This window comes from Hylobates moloch, unplaced genomic scaffold, assembly GCF_009828535.3.
Source record: "Hylobates moloch isolate HMO894 unplaced genomic scaffold, HMol_V3 SCAFFOLD_19, whole genome shotgun sequence".
Classification (NCBI taxonomy): Eukaryota; Metazoa; Chordata; class Mammalia; order Primates; family Hylobatidae; genus Hylobates; species Hylobates moloch.
Window position 1 is genome coordinate 1292062 of NW_026652294.1, and position 15089 is coordinate 1307150.

General features: G+C 46.6%; 1 protein-coding gene across 2 annotated transcripts in view; it reads right to left on the reverse strand.

Moving 5' to 3' along the window:
• ATP6V1E1 (ATPase H+ transporting V1 subunit E1) overlaps positions 1-15089 on the reverse strand; it is a 37114-nt gene extending 22025 nt beyond the window's left edge. The window contains exons 1-2 of one of the 2 annotated variants that reach the window (XM_032140048.2): positions 14870-15042; positions 4199-4264 (exon numbers count right to left, since the gene is read on the reverse strand). In XM_032140048.2, coding sequence (XP_031995939.1) covers positions 4199-4264; positions 14870-14902 — 99 coding nt within the window. In that variant the 5' untranslated portion in view covers positions 14903-15042. Of the gene's footprint in view, positions 1-4198; positions 4265-14869 lie in introns of both variants that reach the window. The other variant, XM_058431404.1, reaches the window with a different exon arrangement.

Consider the following 15089-nt stretch of genomic DNA (forward strand, 5'->3'; position numbering starts at 1 on the left):
ATATTTATTTATTTTTTAAAATAATTTGAATATTTATTTTTATAAATAAATTTTTTTATACATAATTTTTTTATACGTTATTTTATTATACGTAAACAGGCCAGGTACAGTGGCTCACACCTATAATCCCAGCACTTTGGGAGGCGGAGGTAGGCAGATCACTTGAGGTCAGGAGTTCAAGACAAGCCTGGCCAACATGGTGAAAGCCTGTCTCTAATAAAAACACAAAAATTACCTGGGCCTGGTGGTAGGCGCCTGTAATCCCAGCTATCCAGAAGCTGAGGCAGGAGAATCACTTGAACCCAGGAGGCAGAGGTTACAGTGAGCAGAGATTACGCTGCTGCACTCCAGCCTGGGCGATAGAGGTGGCTCACGCCTGCAATCCCAGCACTTTGAAAGGCTGAGGCAGGCGGATCATGAGGTCAAGAGTTCGAACATGGTGAAACCATGGCCAACATGGTGAAACCCCATCTCTACTAAGAATACAAAAATTGGCCTGGAGCAGTGGCTAACGCCTGTAATCCCAGCACTTTGGGAGGCTGAGGTGGGTGGATCGTGAGGTCAGGAGATCAAGACCACCCTGGCTAACACGGTGAAACCCTACCTCTACTAAAAATACAAAAAATTAGCCGGGCGTGGTGGCAGATGCCTGTAGTCCCAGGTACTCAGGAGGCTGAGGCAGGAGAATCACTTGAACCTGGGAGGCAGAGGTTGCAGTGAGCTGAGATCCTGCCATTGCACTCCAGCCTGGGCGACAGTGCAAGACTCCATCTCAAAAAAACAAACAAACAAACAAAAAAAGCCGGGTGTGGTGGCTCATGCCTGTAATCCCAGCACTTTGGGAGGCTGAAGCGGGCGGATCTTGAGGTCAGGAGTTCCACAGCAGCCTGGCCAATACGGTGAAACCCTGTCTCTATTAAAACTATAAAAAATATAGTGGGGCATGGTGGCGGGAACCTGTAATCCCAGCTACTCAGGAGGCTAAGGCAAGAGAATCGCTTGAACCCAGGAGGTGGAGGTTGTAGTGAGCCGACATTGCACGACTGCACTCCAGCCTGGGCAACAGAGGGAGACTCCGTCTCAAAAATAAAAAAAAAAATAAATACTTGAGACAGAAATGCATTTACTGAGGCCAGGCGCGGTGGCTCATGCCTGTAATCCTAGCACTTTGGGAGGCCGAGGCGGGTGGACTGCCTGAGTTCAGGAGTTCAAGACCAGCCTGGGCAACATGGTAAAACCCCGTCTCTACTAAAATACAAAAAACTAGCTGGGCGTGGTGGCATGCGCCAGTAGTCCCAGCTACTTGGGAGGCTGAGGCAGGAGAATTGCTTGAACCCGGGAGGCGGAGGTTGTGGTGAGCCGAGATCGCACCATTGCACTCCAGTCTGGGCAACAAGAACGAAACTCCGGCTCAAAAAAAAAAAAAAAGAAATGCATTTCCTGAAATAATAGCTGAAATAGGACTTCTGCATTTGATCCAGAAAGAGTCATACAAGAAACTATCACCATCAAAACAATATTAAGCAATATCCTATCAGCTGTTATGTATTAGTGGGAGGGAAAATAGTCTTTTCTTCCTCAAATGCTAAACTAGTCAAATAGCCCAAGGTTTCAGAGAGTTTTATTTCTAGAGTACCAGGCACATAAAACTTTAAGGCTGCACTAAAAGGACAATGAAAATATTAAACAATATATTTTGGTCATATTTTATTTTATTTACTGATTTTTTTCTTGAGACAGAGTCTCACTCTGTCACCCAGGCTGGAGCGCAGTGGTGCGATCTCAGCTCACTGCAACCTCTGCCTCCCGGGTTCAATAGATTCTCCTGCCTCAGCCTCCTGAGTAGCTGAGCCTACAGGCGTGCACCACCACACCCAACTAATTTTTGTATTTTTTGTAGAGATGGGGTTTCAACCTGTTGGCCAGGCTGGTCTTGAACTCCTGACCACAGGTGATCCACCTGTGTCAGCCTCCCAAAGTGCTGGGGTTACAGATGTGAGCCACCGCCCCTGGCCATATTTTGGTAATATTTTTAAAGCAAGCTTTAAAAAATGCATGTTATGATTATACCTTGGGAAAAGAACATTTCGATATACTGTTAAGGAATATAAATTGGCATAAGCAATGTGCAACTGGAAATATATATAAAACTTTTAAATGCTGATGGAAGGTCACCTTTGTAATGGGTGGGGTTTTCATTTTATACCCTATATACTTCCAAACTTTTTATTTTTTATGTTTTTATTTTTTGGGACAAGGTCTTATTCTGTCGTCCAGGCTGGAGTGCAGTGGCACGATCTCGGCTCACTGCAACCTCTGCATCCTGGGATCAAGCGATTCTCCCGCCTCAGCCTGCTGAGGAGCTGGGATGACAGGCACGCACCACCATGCCCAGCTAATTTTTGTATTTTTAGTAGACACAGGGTTTCACCATGTTGGCCAGGCTGGTCTTGAACTCCTGACCTCAGGTAATCCGCCTGCCTTGGCCTCCCAAAGTGCTGGGATTACAGGCATGAGCCACCAATCCCGGCCCAAACTTTACTTTTTTGCAACGAGCACAGATTAACAAAAAAGCTAAACAATGAAACACTACTACCTTCTCTAGTCACCTATCACAGTTCGCTACAGTTGTTAAATATCTGAATTTTGGTTTCCATGAGCAAATGAATCATCCATTACTTTTCTACCCTCTAACATAAAATTTCAGGACACTTATTGGCATCACAACAATTAGAAAGGAAAATTTATTTTTTAATGTTAAAGATAGACATTTCCAATGAGGAATTTATTAAGGTAAAATTTAAATTAAAAAGTAAATAAGCCAGGTGCGGTGGCTCATGCTTGTAATCCCAGCACTTTGGGAGGCCGAGGCGGGCAGATCACGAGGTCAGGAGATCAAGACCACGGTGAAACCCCGTTTCTACTAAAAATACAAAAAATTAGCCGGGCGTGGTGGGGGGTGCCTGTAGTCCCAGCTACTCGGAGAGGCTGAGGCTGGAGAATGGCGTGAACCTGGGAGGTGGAGCTTGCAGTGAGCCGAGACTGCGCCACTGCACTCCAGCCTGGACGACAGAGCGAGACTCCGTCTCAAAAAAAAAAAAAAAAAGTAAATAAAGGCCGGGCGCGGTGGCTCACACCTGTAATCCCAGCACTTTGGGAGGCCGAGGCGGGCAGATCACGAGGTCAAGAGATCGAGACCATCCTGGCTAATGGGGTGAAACCTCGTCTCTACTAAAAATACAAAAAATTAGCCAGGCGTGGTGGCGGGTGTCTGTAATCCCAGCTACTCAGGAGGCTGAAGCAAGAGAATGGCGCGAACCCGAGAGGTAGAGCTTGCAGTGAGCCGAGATCTGGCCACTGCACTCCAGCCTGGGCGACACAGCGAGACTCCATCTCAAAAAAAAAAAAAAAAAAAAAAAAAAAAAAAAAAAAAAAAAAAAACCAAAAAGTAAATAAATAGGGCTGGGCACGGTGTTTTACACCTGTAATCCCAGCACTTTGGGAGGCCCAAGCGGGTGGATCATCCGAGGTCAGGAGTTCAAGACCAGCCTGGCCAACATGGTGAAACCCTGTCTCTACTAAAAATACAAAAATTAGACAGGCGTGATGGTGCATGCCTGTAGTCCCAGCTACTTGGGAGGCTGAGGCAGGAGAATCACTTGAACGTGGGAGGCAGAGGTTGCAGTGAGCTGAGATCAGGCCACTGCACTGCAGTCCCGGTGATGAAGCCAGACTCTGTCTCAAAATGACAGAAAGGGCCAGGCACTGTGGCTCATACCTGTAATCACAGCACTTGGGGAGGACGAGGCAGGCGGATCACAAGGTCAAGAGATTGAGACCATCCTGGCCAACATGGTGAAACCCCATCTCTACTAAAAATACAAATATTAGCTGGGTGTGGTGGCACATGCTTGTAATCTCAGCTACTCGGGAGGCTGAGGTAGGAGAATCACTTGGACCTGGAAGGCGGAGGTTGCAGTGAGCCGAGATCGCGCCATTGCATTTCAGCCTGGGCGACAAGAGTGAAACTCGGTCTCAAAAAAAAAAAGGAAGGAAGGAGGGGAGGGAGGGAAGGAAGAGACATTTTTATCAGTCCGATGCAATCTGTTGTTAAACAGTTTTACTAACAATATTATTTAGCAAAGCAAAACAATATGGAAACCTTGATAACTTCTTAAAACTAGAAAATGAATCTCACCTTTGCATCTATTTCTTCTGCTTTCTCATTGGCTTCTTGTTCAATGAAAGCCATCATATGCTTTATCTATGAGGAAAAAAAAGTTTTATTTTTTAGTTCAACAAGATGGAAATATCTTTTCTGATTCATTGAACAAGCAATCATAGGTAGGTGCAGTGGCTCACGCCCGTAATCCTACCACTCTGGGGAGCCAAGGAGGGAGGATTGCTTTAGGCCAGGAGCTGGAGACTAGTCTGGACAACATAGTGATATCCCGTCTCTACTAAAAATTTTAAAAAGTCAATCACTTACTGAATGCATATTGTGCTAGGCACTGAGTATAAGGATAAGTGAGATCATTCCTATTCTCTTTTTTTTTTTTTGAGACGGAGTCTCGCTCTGTCGCCCAGGCTGGAGTGCAGTGGCGGAATCTCGGCTCACTGCAAGCTCCGCCTCCCGGGTTCAAGCCATTCTCCTGCCTCAGCCTCCCGAGTACCTGGGACTACAGGTGCCCACCACCACGCCCGGCTAATTTTTTGTATTTTTAGTAGAGACAGGGTTTCACCGTGTTAGCCAGGATGGTCTCGATCTCCTGACCTCGTGATCCGCCTGCCTCGACCTCCCAAAGTGCTGAGATTACAGGCGTGAGCCACCGCGCCCGGCCGATCATTCCTATTCTCAGGAAACTTAGGATCTAAAATTTGTTCAAGAAGATAGACCAGATACAATACTCAATAACACAGATAAATAGGACATTCATCCTCCTCTCAAGGAACTTGGAATACAAGTTAGCCAGCACCCTCCTTTTCTCTTCTCCACCTCTAAGAAAGTATGCTGAAGAGCTATCTATATTTACACTTTCAACTTCACTACCTCTCTCAACACTGCAGTCTCACTTGCACCCTTCTCTGTACTCCACTGACAGTTCTCTCATAAAGTGACAATCTCCTCACCCCTTGACCTTGGCCTTTTCTTACTTCATCTTTCAGCATCAGTTGATGTGTTCAGCAACCTTCCCTTTTATTTATTTATTTATGTTTTTTTTTGAGACAGAGTCTCGCTCTGTTGCCCAGGCTGGAGTGCAGTGGTGTGATCTCGGCTCACTGCAAACTCTGCCTCCCAGGTTCAGGCCATTCTCCTGCCTCAGCCTCCCGAGTAGCTGGGACTACAGGTGCCCACCACCACGCCCGGCTAATTTTTTGTATTTTTAGTAGAGACGGGGTTTCACCATGTTAGCCAGGATGGTCTCCATCTCCTGGCCCTGTGATCCACCCGCCTCAGCCTCCCAAAGTGCTGAGATGACAGGCGTGAGCCACCACACCCGGCGAGCAACCTTCCCTTCTTTAACAATCTTCCCTTTGCTTCCATGACTTCCTCCTGTCCTCCTTTCCAGTCTCCTTTGGGGCCATACTCTTCCACTCTGCCTCCTAGACAGCTCTTTTTGAACATCCTACTCATAGTACTCTAAATTCAACACATTCAATACTGAACTGCTCACCACTCCTCTCCCCACTTCTCACTTTGAGCTCTCTCTCAGGGATTAGCACCAACACCCAACTGTGACTATTCCTCCTACCTCAGTCCTTATATCCAACCAATCACCAAGTTCTATTAATTCTCTCTTAATAGTTCTTTGCCGACCGGGCACGGTGGCTCACACCTGTAATCCCAGCACTTTGGGAGGCCAAGGTGGGCAGATCACAAGGTCAGGAGATCCAGACCATCCTGGCTAACATGGTGAAACCCCGTCTCTACTAAAAATACAAAAAATTAGCCAGGCGTGGTGGTGGGCGCCTGTGTCCCAGCTACTTGCGAGGCTGAGGCAGGAGAATGGCGTGAACCCGGGAAGCGAAGCTTGCAGTGAGCCGAGATCGCGCCACTGTACACCAGCCTGGGCGACAGAGCGAGACTCCGTCTCAAAAAAAAAAAAAAAAAAAAATAGTTCTTTACCTTGCCCACCTCGCTCCATCGTTGGATGGACTACCACAGTCCTTGCCATCATCTCTTCTCAGCTAAATTACTACAACAGCTTCCAAATCTGTCTTCCTGCCACTATTCCTGTTCTTTCTAAGCCACTCTACATTGCCACCAGACAGATGCTTTCAAAATGCCTATCTTATCATGTAACACTCTGCCCCCGCTTAAGATAAAGATTTTAGAAGGTACAGGATCTTATCACTGCTTATGTGTCTTTTTTTGAGACAGGGTCTCTGTCTCCCAGGCTAGATTGCAATGGCACAATCTCACCTCACTGTGACCTCCGCCTTCTACAGCTCAAGCGATCCTGCCACCTTAGCTCCCCTCCCCCCGTAGCTGGGACCACAGGTGCGTGTCACCACGTCCAGCTTATTTTTGTATTTTTTGTAGAGAGGGGTTTCGCCATGTTGCCCAGGCTGGTCTTGAACTACTGGGCTCAAGCAATCCGCCTGCCTTGGCTTCCCAAAGTGCTGGGATTTCAGGTGTGAGCCACCATACTCAGCCCACTGCTTACCTTTCAAGCATCATATGAAACAACAAACCCTTCACTACTCACCATCTTCAGACTCTTAGTTCCTGCCATACTAAACTTACTCCAGTTCCTTGAGCTCACCATTCTTTCTCATCTCCAAGATTTCAAACATGCTGTTCCTTCCACTTGGAACATTCTTCCTTCTCCTCTTCACTCAGCTAACTTTTTGGGCCTCAGCTTGTATAACTATCACCCCCTTAGGGAAATCTTTCCTGTACCTAGAGTACTTTGTACTTCCTCTACCATGGCACCTAAACTTGTAATTGTTGCTTATTTGTCCCTATCCTCAAATGAACTATGAGGCTAGGAACTTGTTAAAGGTTCTGAGATCACCGGCTACAATTGGAGAATAAAGTCCAATGAAGGCTTCTGAAGGGAGCTTGGGATGACCAATCCAATTTAGACTCATAAATGAAGTATCATCTCTTGTGGCAGATATAAAATATACCCAAGTAAAAATCCAACCAACACAGCTCATCAAACTCACTGGTTGTGGGATGGGATGGTAGCTTCATTTCCTAAGGGCTCTACCTGAAAGGAGTGATGAAATCCAAAAAGAAAAAAAAGCTAAAAATTGATGTAGGATCTCTGGGTCATTAATTAATTTTGTTTATTAATTATCCCACTAAAAGGTAAGCACCATTGAGTATAGGGATCTTGTCTTTTATGCCAATGTGAACCCAGAACATGGAACAACCACCACCATAGGAGGTGCTCAAAAAAATTTGTGAATGAATGCAAATCTGTTGGGAGTTTCAAGACTTCTAAAGAATACGAGGTATCCCAGGTACTTTTTAGGGTTTAACAATCTGTAAACAATCTCCATAGCAGCTTCTGCACATAACACAAGATATCATAAATCTTAAGTATACATAGGTGTACCAAAACGAATTAAGAAAGCACTACTGGGTGGGGAGCTAGGGGAGGGATAGCATTAGGAGAAATACCTAATGTAGATGACGGGTTGATGGGTGCAGCAAACCACCATGGCACGTGTATCACTATGTAACAAACCTGCATATTCTGCACATGTATCCCAGAACTTAAAGTATAATGAAAAAAAAAAAAAGAAAGAAAAGAAAAGAAAGAAAACAAAACACTACTGCCTGGGCACAGTGGCTCACGCCTGTAATCCCAAGACCTTGGGAGGCCAAGGTGGGCGGATCACCTGAGGTTGGGAGTTTGAGACCAGCCTGGCCAACATGGTGAAACCCCGTCTCTACTAAAAATACAAAAATTAGCCAGATGTGGTGGCAGGCGTCTGTAGTCACAGCTACTTAGCTACTTGGGAGACTAAGGCATAAGAACTGCTTGAACCTGAGAGGCGGAGGTCTCAAAAAAAAAAAAAAAAAAAAAGGAAAACATTATGAAACTGTACACTTAGAAATAGTTAAGATGGCTGGGCACAATGGCTCACACCTGTAATCCTAGCACTTTGGGAGGCCAAGATGGGAGTATTGCTTGAAGTCAGGAGTTCAAGACCAGCCTGGGCCAACATAGTGAGACCCGTGTCTCTTAAAACAAAAAAAATTAGTAAATTTTGTTATGTATTTACAATTTTTAAAAATGAGGCAAGAATACAACATTCTAGCACCAACGTCTTAAAGAAAACATATAAAGAGGCTGAGGCAGGCAGATCATTTGAGGTCAGGAATCCGAGACCAGCCTGACCAATATGGTGAAGCCCTGGCTGGCTCTATTAAAAAAAAAAAAAAAATTAACCAGGTGTGGTGGTATTCTAAGGAACACAAGGTATCCCAGGTACACCTGTAATCTCAGCTACTTGGGAGGCTGAGGCAGGAGAATCACCTGAACACAGGAGATGGAGATTGCAGTGAGCCAAGACCAACAGAGTGCTCTGTCTCAAAAAAAAAAAAAAAAACCCCAGCTGGGCGCAGTGGCTCACGCCTGTAATCCCCACACTTTGGGAGGCCGACGGAGGTGGATCACCCGAGGTTGGGAGTTCAAGACCAGCCTGGCCAAGATGGAGAAACTCCATCTCTACTAAAAATACAAAAAATTAGCCGGGCGTGGTGGTGCATGCCTGTAATCCCAGCTACTCAGGAGGCTGAGGCAGGAGAATCGCTTGAACCCAGAGGCAGAGGTTGTGGTAGGCAGAGATTGTGCCACTGCACTCCAGCCTGGGTAAGAAGAGCAAAACTCCGTCTCAAAAAAAAAAAAAAAAAATTGAAACAAAAAACATATAGGAGGATTTTAGAAGGGACAGTTTTTTTGTTTTATCAAAAATCTTGGAGCCACCCTACTTTTCTTTTTTTTCTTACTTTGGCAGGTGAGTTGTTACACACTCAGTGGATTCCAACTTCTGTGGCCACCATCGTGTTTCCAATCCTACTTTTAAGAAGCCAAAAAGTTATGATGATCAAACCTATGTTATAGATAACACGGTATTTACAGGATCTTGAGCCTTGAAATATTTGGGGTACCTAATCCAGACCTACATGTGTGGGAAATCACTGACCTTGCTTAAAAGATCAGCTCCACAAATTTGGGAGTATGAGAGGGGTCATGGTAATGGTGTCTGCAAGTTTAGTTTGAAGTCTCACTGAACTTATTCTATCTGGAATTTTAAGTCATTTAACTAGCCGGGCTCAAGCCTGTAATCCCAGCACTTTGGGAGGCCAATCCGGGTGGATCACGAGGTCAGCAATTCAAGACCAGCCTGACCAACATGGTGAAACTCGGTCTCTACTAAAAATACAAAAATTAGCCAGGCGTGGTGGCGGGCGCCTGCAATCCTAGCTACTCAGGGGGCTGAGGCAGGAGAATCATTTGAACCTGGGAGGTGGAGGTTGCAGCGAGTCGAGATCACACCTGGGTGACAGAGCAAGACTCTGTCTCAAAAAAAAAAAAAAAAGAAAAAAAAAAAGAAAAGAAAAGTCATTTAACTAAATACAGTAATCAAAACCAGTGTTTATAAATGCTACAAGTTTGGCCTCTAAAGGTGAACCCTGATTCGGACCTGGATTATCTGCCTTTAGCACTCTGCTGAACCCTTGGGCTACCAGATTTGACCAGACCAGCACAGCCTAGAGCAAACTGCACTAATTCTAACCCAGGTCAGAAGCCTATTTACAGTTAACATGATCATATTCTTTTAACAGTTCCAAGAAGAGATATAGTCAACCCCTTAAGGACATTCAACTCCACCCCTAAGGCAGAAAATTTGACCTTTAAAAAAAAAAGTTTCTTCTTCCTGTTCAGTAATTAAGGTTTTTAGAGTCAGGTTTCTTTGTAAATTTGACGAAATAAATTATCATACTCCCCAGGAAAAAAGCAAATATACACAAATATTTTCGTGCCGTGGAGAAGTCAGAGAATTCAGGATTTATTAAGCATCTACTATGGGCTTGGTGCTTCGTCTGTTTACTTATGAGAATACAGTAAACAACACACACTGTCCTCATCAAGTTTTCATGTAGCATGAAGGGTTATAGGAAATAGACAAGATTCCTTCTTTCAATTTTACATAAATAAAAAATAGGCCTGGTGCGGTGGCTGACGCCTGTAATCCCAGCACTTTGGGAGGCTGAGGCGGGCCGATCACGAGGTCAGGAGTTCGAGACCAGCCTGGCCAACATGGTGAAACCCCATCTCTACTAAAAATACAAAAATTAGCTGGGCATGGTGGCGGGCACCAGTAATCCCAGGTACTCGGGAGGCTGAGGCAGGAGGATCACTTGAACCCGGGAGGCGGAGGCTGCAGTGAGCTGAGATCACGCCATGGCACTCCAGCCTGGGCAAGACAGCGAGACTGTCTCAAAAAAAAGAAAAAATAAGCCATGCGCAGTGGCTCACACCTATAATCCCAGCACTTTGGAGACCAAGGTGGGCGGATCACCTGAGGTTGGGAGTTCAAGACCAGCCTGGCCAACATGGCGAATTCCCATGTGTACTAAAAATACAAAAAAATTATATGGGTGTGGTGACACACGCCTGTAGTCCCAGCTACTGGAGAGGCTGAGACAGGAGAATTGCTTGAACCCAGGAGGCAGAGGTCACAGCGAGCTGAGATCGCGCCACTGCACTAAAGCCTAGCGACAAAGCAAGACTCCGTCTCAAAAAAAAAATTATTTTGATCTAGATTCCAAGGAACTATAGCTTTATCTTTATACTAGTTTTTCCTATGGAAGTCTTAGTCTTCAATATATTATGACAAAGAGGGAAGAAAAGGAACAAGAGGGAGAGAATTAGCACTGTGACCACTAAGTATATGGAGGGCATTTTACTTCTCCACTGCATCAAGCTTTTCCTATATTGAAAGAAGCAGAAGAAGCAATGAACAGAAGAAGCAGTGAAAAAGGTTTAAAAAAACCCTTTCATTCTGTAAGAATATTGTATGATTTCTTAAACTTCTCCATAGATACTAATTTTATCATCTTTATTTACCCTTTGGCATTAGCAGAACCATAAAATGAAGAATACCCACTTGTCTTAGTGCATATCAGGTTAAGAATAAAATGAAAAGACATTTTCAAGGAAATGGAAACATCCAAAGAAAAACTTTTTTTTTTTTTTTTTTGAGACCGAGTTTCACTCTTGTTGCCCAGGCTGGAGTACAATGGCACGATCTCAGTTCCCTACAACCTCCAGGTTCAAGCGATTCTCCTGCCTCAGCCTCCCGAGTTGCTGAGATTACAGGCATGCACCACCTCGCCCGGCTAATTTTGAATTTTAGTAGAGACAGGGTTTCTCCACGTTGGTCAGGCTGGTCTCAAACTCCCGACCTCAGGTGATCTGCCTGCCTCGGCCTCCCAAAGTGCTGGGATTACAGGCATGAGCCAGCCAGGAAAACATTTTATTGCTCATCTCAGAAGATTCATAAGACAGTGAGTGTGCTTTAGTAAGAGAATTTTCCTAGCACAGTACTTCAGAAAAAAAAAAGACTTAGTTCTCTAAACTATGTGCAAATTAAACTGCAGCCTTAAACTTCCTTCTCTGAAAAATCTATCGGAAATATGATTACTAAATGCGAGGATTCTGGTTTGTTAGTTATAGGCTTATAAACTGCTACTATATTCCCCTGAGAGTCTTTTGCATGACAAAATTCTTAATACCTACAGACTTGAAGGTATGGCACTTAAAAAAAAAAAAAAGTTTCCCAGGACTGATTACACACTTTCAAAACTGATGTGGGTTCACGACTTCCATAACAATTTTTTCCCATAAACTCTGATACATCTACTTGGTGCCAAACACCGTTAGGCACTGAGGCTCCTAAATGTAAGCAAAAGGGGTCCTGGCCAGGTGCTGTAGCTCACGCCTGTAATCCCAGCACTTTGGGAGGCCGAGGCGGGCAGATTACGAGGCGGGCAGATTACGAGGCGGGCAGATTACGAGGTCAGGAGATCAAGACCATCCTGGCTAACACAATGAAACCCCGTCTCTACTAAAAAATAGAAAAAATTAGCCAGTCGTGGTGGCGGGCGCATGTAGTCCCAGCTTCTCGGGAGGCTGGGGCAGGAGAATGGCGTGAACCCAGGAGGTGGAGCTTGCAGTGAGCCGAGACCGTGCCACTGCACTCCAGCCTGGGCAACAGAGCGAGACTCTGTATTAAGAAAAAAAAAAAAGAAAAGAAAAAGCGGTCTTCCATTTGACACATTTTTGTTTATTTATTTTATTTTTTTAGAGACAGGGTCTTTTGCTCTGTCACCCAGGATGGAGCACAGTGGCATGATCATAGCTCACTGCAGCCTCGACCTCCTGGGCTCAAATGATTCTCCCACATCAGCCTCCCTAATAGCTGGGAGCACATGTGTGCCCCACCACACCTGGCAATTTTTCTTTTTTTTTTTTTTTGAGACAGTCTCGCTCTATTGCCCAGGCAGCAACGGTGCGATCTCACCTCACTATAACCTCCACCTCCCGAGTTCAAGAAATTCTCCTGCCTCAGCCTCCTAGTAGTTGGGATTACAGGCATGTGCCAGCACGCCCCACTAATTTCGTATTTTTAGTAGAGACAGGATTTTGCCACGTTGGCCAGGCTGGTCTGGAACTCCTGACCGCAGGTGATCTGCCCACCTCGGCCTTCCAAAGTGCTGGGACTACAGGCATGAGCAACCGTGCCCAGACAGCCTGGCTTATTTTTTAAGAAAAAATTTTTTAGAGATAAGGTCTATGTTGCCCAGGCTGGTCTTGAACTCCTGGGATCAAGCGATCCTCCCACCTCAGCCTCCCAAAGTGCTGGGGGCTGCAGGTGTGAGCCACCACACCTGGCGTGTATTTGTGTTTATTAATATTATAATTTTTTGAGCTGGGTCTCACTCTGTCGCCCAGGCTGGAGTGCAGTGGCACGATCTTGGCTCACTGCAACCTCCGCCTGCCGGGTTCAAGCGATTCTCCTGCCTCTGCCTTCTGAGTAGCTGGGACTACAGGCGCACCCCACTACGCCCAGACAATCTTTCTTTTTTATTGAGACAGAATCTCGCTCTGTCGCCCAGGCTCGCTCGGCCTCCCGGGTTCACGCCATTCTCCTGCCTCAGCCTCCCGAGTAGCTGGGACTACAGGCGCCCGCCACCATGCCCGGCTAATTTTTTGTATTTTTAATAGAGATGGGGTTTCCCCATGCTGGCCAGGCTCGTCTCGAACTCCTGACCTCAGGTGATCCGCCCTCCTCAGCCTCCCAAAGTGCTGGTATCACAGACGTGAGCCACCGCGCCCGGCCCCAGATTGTATTTCACAAATGTTAACACACACATTAGTGGGAGACCAATCATTACGATCCATTATGATAGAGGCGACTTCCCCAAAATGAAGATTAACAGTACATACAGGCCTGGCGCGGTGGCTCATGCCTGTAATCCCAGCACTTTGGGAGGCCCAAGTGGGCAGATCACCTGAGGTTAGGAGTTCGAGACCAGCCAGGCCAATGTGGTGAAACCCCGCCTCTACTAAAAAAAAATACAAAAATTCGCCGGGTGTGGGACGCGAGCCTGTAATCCCAGTTTCTAGAGAGGCTGAGGCAGGAGAATCGCTTGAACCCGGAAGGCGGACGTTGCAGTGAGCCGACATCGCGCCCTTGCACTCCAGCCTGGGAGACAGTGCGAGACTCCGTCTCAAAAAGAAAAAAAAAAAAAAAAGAAAAAAAACAAACAAATACAGTTCATAAAGTGAACGACCTCGTCAAAACAACACTAGTTGGAAGCAGGTCTCTTCCCTCCACACTGTTTCTTTCCTATCATATAGCCTTAAGCACTTCCCTCAGGGTTAAAAAAAAAAAAAAAAAAAAAAAGTGGCCGGGCGCGGTGGCTCAAGCCTGTAATCCCAGCACTTTGGGAGGCCGAGGCGGGTGGATCACGAGGTCAGGAGATCGAGACCATCCTGGCTAACACGGTGAAACCCCGTCTCTACTAAAAAAAAAAATACAAAAAAATTAGCCGGGCGTGTTGGTGGGCGCCTGTGGTCCCAGCTACTTGGGAGGCTGAGGCAGGAGAATGGCGTGAATCCAGGAGGTGGAGGTTGCGGTGAGCCGAGATCGCGCCACCGCACTCCAGCCTGGGGGACAGAGAAAGACTCCGTCTCAAAAAAAAAAAAAAAGTGACAAGGCTGTTTTTTTTTTTTCTTTTTTCCAGAGGGAGTCTCGCCCTGGCTCGATCTCGGCTCACTGCAACCTCCGCCTCCCGGGTTCAAGAGATTCTACTTCCTCAGCTTCCCGAGTAGCTGGGATTACAGGTGCGCGCCACCACGTCCGGCTAATTTTCTATTTTTAGTAGAGACCGGGGTTTCACCACTTTGGCCAGGCTAGTCTCGGACTCCTGACCTCAGGTGATCCGGCCGCCTCAGCCTCCCAAAGTACTGGGATTACAGGCGTGAGCCACTGCCCCTGGCCACAAGGCTGTTTTCAATCCTTGCACAGATCTCTATCCGACTAGGCACAGTGAATACCCTTGGAAAACGGAATGCTGAGGTGGGAGGCAAAGAGCCAGGGCGTTCAAGAAGGCAGCGCGCAGGCAAGTGGGCAGTGCGCAAGACCCGAGCAAAAGTCACATGAGCTGCGGGGCAAATCTCCGTCCTCAGGCCGACCTCTAGGGTCTGGTGACTTGGAGCAAGGGACCTTCCTGCAGCATCTGGGCGGCTCAAGGCCCGCGGCCTCCCCTAGCCGGGCTCCAGCCCATCCTTCCCGGGACTGCCGCCGCGGCTAGGCGAGACCCAACCAAGCCCCTCACCTGCTTTTGCACGTCAGCATCGCTGAGAGCCATGGCGAGAGCAATGGTAGGCCGGTGCGCAGCAGGCTCAAGTTTAGGTTTGAAATGCGAGGTGAAAAGAATCGGCAAAGAGAACCCCTGCGCAGAACTCGGTTTCCTTTACTTTATAACCACGGGTCCCGGTTCCGGCCAGGTGACTGCACAGTTCATCCACATGACCCTTCTCAGCCAATGGAAAGAG